Source organism: Pyxicephalus adspersus, unplaced genomic scaffold (genome assembly GCF_032062135.1).
Source record: "Pyxicephalus adspersus unplaced genomic scaffold, UCB_Pads_2.0 Sca1134, whole genome shotgun sequence".
Taxonomy (NCBI): domain Eukaryota; kingdom Metazoa; phylum Chordata; class Amphibia; order Anura; family Pyxicephalidae; genus Pyxicephalus; species Pyxicephalus adspersus.
This window is the reverse complement of record NW_027318141.1, coordinates 2,154-7,166: the sequence shown is the minus strand read 5'-3', so window position 1 is coordinate 7,166 and position 5,013 is coordinate 2,154. Positions and strand designations below refer to the sequence as shown.

Sequence of the window (5,013 nt, the reverse complement as noted above, 5' to 3'; positions counted from 1 at the left end):
CGGGGCAATAGATGTTAATTAACCTCTAGTGCCCTGAGGATCGCACACTCTTCTCAATGAATGCAGCCACAGCTGACAGAATGCAGCCACATTGAGAACCTCCTGACATTGTAATATAAGTATCTCCTACAAATGATACATTTGTATCTGTAATAAATGTATCATTTGTAAGAGATACTTATACTATAATGTCAGGAGGTTCTCCTGTGCTGGGTATCTCCTGCTCCTGTGCAGGGCCACAGCTGCAATTATTGAGAATAGTGTGCGATCCCCGGGGCACTAGAGGTTAATTAACCTCTAGTGTCCAGGGATCACAGAGAATTTTCATGCAAATCTATGGAAATCCTCCTATTTGGCGAGAGCTTGACCTCACTGCGAATCAAGAGATCGAGCTTAATATTCTCGCTCGCTTATTTCTAATTGTAAATGAAGTTAGCTGGTTTGGATACTTCTATTTGTGAAGTCAAATCAGAAGCCATTCAGTGCCATGCCTTCAAATAACTACACAACCACTTACAGTATATCACTATTTGGTTATTTTACCTTGCAGAAACATTCACTTGTTTGGTAGAATCTTCAGAACTTGAGCTCTGTAGTTCTACATCTTTTTCTATTTCATCTATGTCTTCATGTCCACTACCCCAGAAATCAGTGTTTTCTTCTTCTTCTGAGCTGTCCATTTGATCACTTGCATCCAGATCTTCAGAGGATAAGGTCTCTTCATCAGAAATATTTGCTTTTTCAGACATCTCGTCTTCACTGGTTATGCTTTTCTTTGTATTACATTTTGTTTGATCTTCCTTTTTCTTATTTAAATAACACTTTCCATCATCCTCTGTGTTGCCCTGCTCTTCTTTGTTATCTCCATGTATTACTGCATCCATTATAACCATACCAGTTCCTTGACTGTCATTTACACTTTGCTCATCTTCTCGGGAAGATCCACTTTCCTCTGTTTCACTCTGTTCAGGTATGTTGACCTGTCCTTGGGTTTTCCTCTCCCTTACTGTAAAAATACAAGCCTTTTCATTAACTGAACTTTTTGCCTCAGACTTTTCTTCACTTTCTTTGTCTTCTTCACTGCTACTTTTTTCAATTTCTTCAATTAACATTTCTCTGAATTTTTCACTTTCCCTCACTTCTCCATATATGTCTCCATTATTGTTGTTTTCTGAAGGACTTGGGCTAGGAAGGCTACTCTGTCCTATCAACATTCCTATATTGCCATCATCACCCTTTATTACATCTATTTGACTTTCATCACTGGATTCACTTGCTTGTTCTGATATGCCTAAGTTTATCACCCCATTCATTTTATCTTTTTTTATAACAAAACTATTGCTTGCACATAAACTCAAATTATGGTGGACCGTTTCTCTAAACAAGCTTTGTTCTTCAATTGCTGGGCTCTTCTCTTTTGCAGAACTTCTATCATCAGAAGGAATGCTAGCCAGACTATTCTGATCTTCTGAAGTACTGCATCTACTTAAATTCTCATTTTCTGGTACTTCGTTAAACCCTTTTAAGAGTACATTATCTTCTTCACTTGATTCTATAAATTCTCCTAATGACTTTTTAATAAAAGTAGTCAAAAATCTTGTGTCTTTCTTCTTTTTATGTTGGTCAAGATGGCCTGCAAGACATAAGGATTTTGGATCTGGATGACCTTTTGCCTCTTCACATACACTTTCTGCTTCTGAAGATTCTATTGTGTTTATTTCATGTTCAGAAAAAATCCTACCTGTGTCACAATTCTCAACTGTTTTGCATTTGCTCGTTTGGTCATTTACCCCAATACCCATTAAACTCTCGGGAGCATTACTCAACTTTAAGCTGAGCTTCATTTTATTACTGTCAGCTTTGCTTATAGCCTGTTCTTTTAAAAGTACTCCCTCTTTATTTTGCTCAGTAATTATATCATTTGGAGTGCTTTCAACTACAGATTTCTCTTTTGGTTTTTTTCTTTTTTTTGCAGCCAGTTGTGATCCTTTTTTTGTGTTATCATGTTTTGCAGAAGGTGATGATGAAGACTTTGCAGAATCCCAAGGTTTTCGTGTATATTCAGAAATGGAGTTGGGTAGCCCAGCATGGCATTCTGTAAAAATGTAAAAGAAAAATCCAATGTTTTTAAAAAACAAAAGCAAATGTTTAATGTTTTTCTTTTTATGCATGTAAAATATATGATCATTTAGGCTAAAGCCAAACCTCAGTAATGCTTCTGTAGGCATTTGGTGTAGTTCAAATTGAAATTGGATTTGTACACAGAACTGTAAAGATGTAGATTTTAAGTATGATCATATGTATCTATGTATACTTTAAGAAAATGATCAGAAAACTGAAAATACATTTTACCCAATATAAAATGTAATGCATACCATTTACAGAGAGATTGAGAATGTCTTCTGGAGATCATGTATGTGAAGATATCTGTGTTTAGAGGTATTTTTATAATAAAAAACACAGACTCAGCTGACTTTCAAGTTAAAAAGTCCCCTGCCTGAAATGTCTAAGAACATAACATATCCTGCATTCTGCCACGCTCAAACTAATAATTATGCAAAATTAAATGTACATAAAAGTTCAAATAGTTAACTTTGAAATGGAGTTGGGTAGCCCAGCATGGCATTCTGTAAAAATGTAAAAGAAAAATCCAATGTTTTTAAAAAACAAAAGCAAATGTTTAATGTTTTTTTTTTATGCATGTAAAATATATGATCATTTAGGCTAAAGCCAAACCTCAATAATGCTTCTGTAGGCATTTGGTGCAGTTCAAATTGAAATTGGATTTGTATACAGAACTGTAAGGATGTAGATTTTAAGTATGATCATATGTATCTATGTATCCTTTAAGAAAATGATCAGAAAACTGAAAATACATTTTACCCAATATAAAATGTAATACATACTATTTACAGAGAGATTGAGAATGTCTTCTGGAGATCATGTATGTGAAGATACCTGTGTTTAGAGGTACTTTTTTTAATAAAAAACACAGACTCAGCTGACTTTCAAGTTAAAATTCTCATGGAATACATCATTAAGTCCCCTGCCTGAAATGTCTAAGAACATAACATATCCTGCATTCTGCCACGCTCAAACTAATAATTATGCAAAATTAAATGTACATAAAAGTTCACCTGGGAATGTTTGAAGGAATGTTAAATTTCCTGTTTTAGAAATAAAATTAAAATCCCTACTTACACACTGCACAATTATACATCTGTAAAAAATATTTTTATTACTATTAACTCTGTGGGGACAATAATGACATAATAGTCATTCATGCAGATAAAAGTGTTAAACTAACTGTCCCATTTAAAAATGTAAGTGACTAAAACAGCTTTTGCAACATTCTGTATCTTTGTTTTCTGTAGCTCTTCACCAGTGGAGAAATTTGGCAATTTGTTTCCAGGCGGATAATTAAGTCTTATAGGAAACCTGTAGTAATGAACATGGTGGCTGTCATTTTCAAGTGGTTTCTGATTGTTGAATGACCAACTTTCATTCTAATGTTTTTTCTCCCTTTAGCATGCTGCCAAGCACTTGCTCATTCTGAGACCAATGGCTTACCAAATAGTAAAACTAGGAAAAAGGTAACAACCTCTAAAATTCCATTTTCAATAATCAAGAATGAAATTCTATACTCCTACCCACAGGTGCCTTTTCTGCAATGCATCTTGGTCCCTGGCCCTCTCTGGCCTGCTGATTGGATACAAACATAACACCAATAACATTGGGGAACGCATTTTTTGTTGAGTTAGAGCTTACACTTGTTTTTTACTAATTTTTGGGTGGTGAATCCAGTTTTTATGATACAGGGTACCCTCTCATTTTTGTCAAAAAACATACAATTTTACATACAATGAAAACATATTAAAATAATACCTTGAATGTACTGTTTATTTAAATTTTTTTGTTCATTCAAAGAATTTATTGTTACTCTATAACATTTTTTTTTACAGTAAAACTATTGAAAATTAATTAACATTTAAGCTATTAAGGTAAAAATTTACACTTATAGCTTTTTTATGAGTGTTCAGTGTTAGGAAAATTCCGCCAGGTGCTCCAACAATAGTCAGCCATCATATATACATCCTATCTACCCTGATACCGTCCAACCATGACCTTCAAATCTTGGTTGAATTGTTCACCTTCCTCATCACTGACTGCACCAAGGTTTTCCTGGAAGTTAGAAAGATGGCTATGCAGAAAATGCACCTTGATGCTCATGTTGCAGTCAAGCATTTTGTACCTCTCCAAGAGTTTCTGGACAATTTCTGTGTAATTATTTGCTCGTGTGTTTCCAAGAAAGTACTTGACAATGGCTTTGAATGATAACCAAGCATTCTTTTCGACTTCTGACATTGTCCTGATGAAATGTTCATCAATGTGGACCATCAAACACACCGGCCTTTATTTTTTCAAATGACAGACTAGGAAATGCTGTAATGTGGTACTTGAAACAGTCTCCTTCAGTTGGCAAAGCTTTAACAAACTGCTTCATCAGACCCAGTTTCATGTGCAGAGACGGGAATATAATATTCTTTCTATCAACAAGTGGCTCATGTAGAATGTTTGGATCACCTGGTTTTAGGGGAGATCTTGGAGGCCAATTCCTTTCCACCCAATGACTCTCAGGAGCTCTGCTGTCCCACATGCACAGATAACAAGGAAACTTGGTGTATCCGCATTGCTGACCAAGAAGGAAGCATACCATTTTAAGGTCAACACAAATGACCCGATTGTGTAGCTGATATTGCAACAATGACTATGACTCCCTTTATGTCTGCATATTCTTCACAAAGAGAAACTGAATGGCCAATTGGGACTGACCCAAATATACTGCCATTGTGAAGGAGGACACACTTTATGCTCCGCTTTAAGCTATCGATGAATAGTCGCCATTCAGTTGAGTTATAGATTGGAATTTTGAATTCCTCCATTAAACCAGATATGTTATGGCAATACACAAAGCCACTGTCAGTTCTAAAGTACTGCAGAAATGCAATTTCT

At 35.3% G+C, this 5,013-nt stretch overlaps 1 protein-coding gene across 1 annotated transcript in view; it reads right to left on the bottom strand.

Moving 5' to 3' along the window:
- Positions 1-378: 378 nt before the first annotated feature.
- LOC140321179 (uncharacterized) overlaps positions 379-5,013 on the bottom strand; it is a 6,440-nt gene continuing 1,805 nt past the window's right edge. The window contains exon 2 of the mRNA XM_072398034.1: positions 379-2,095. Within this exon, the coding sequence (XP_072254135.1) occupies positions 540-2,095 (1,556 nt within the window). The 3' untranslated portion in view covers positions 379-539. The remainder of the gene's footprint in view (positions 2,096-5,013) is intronic.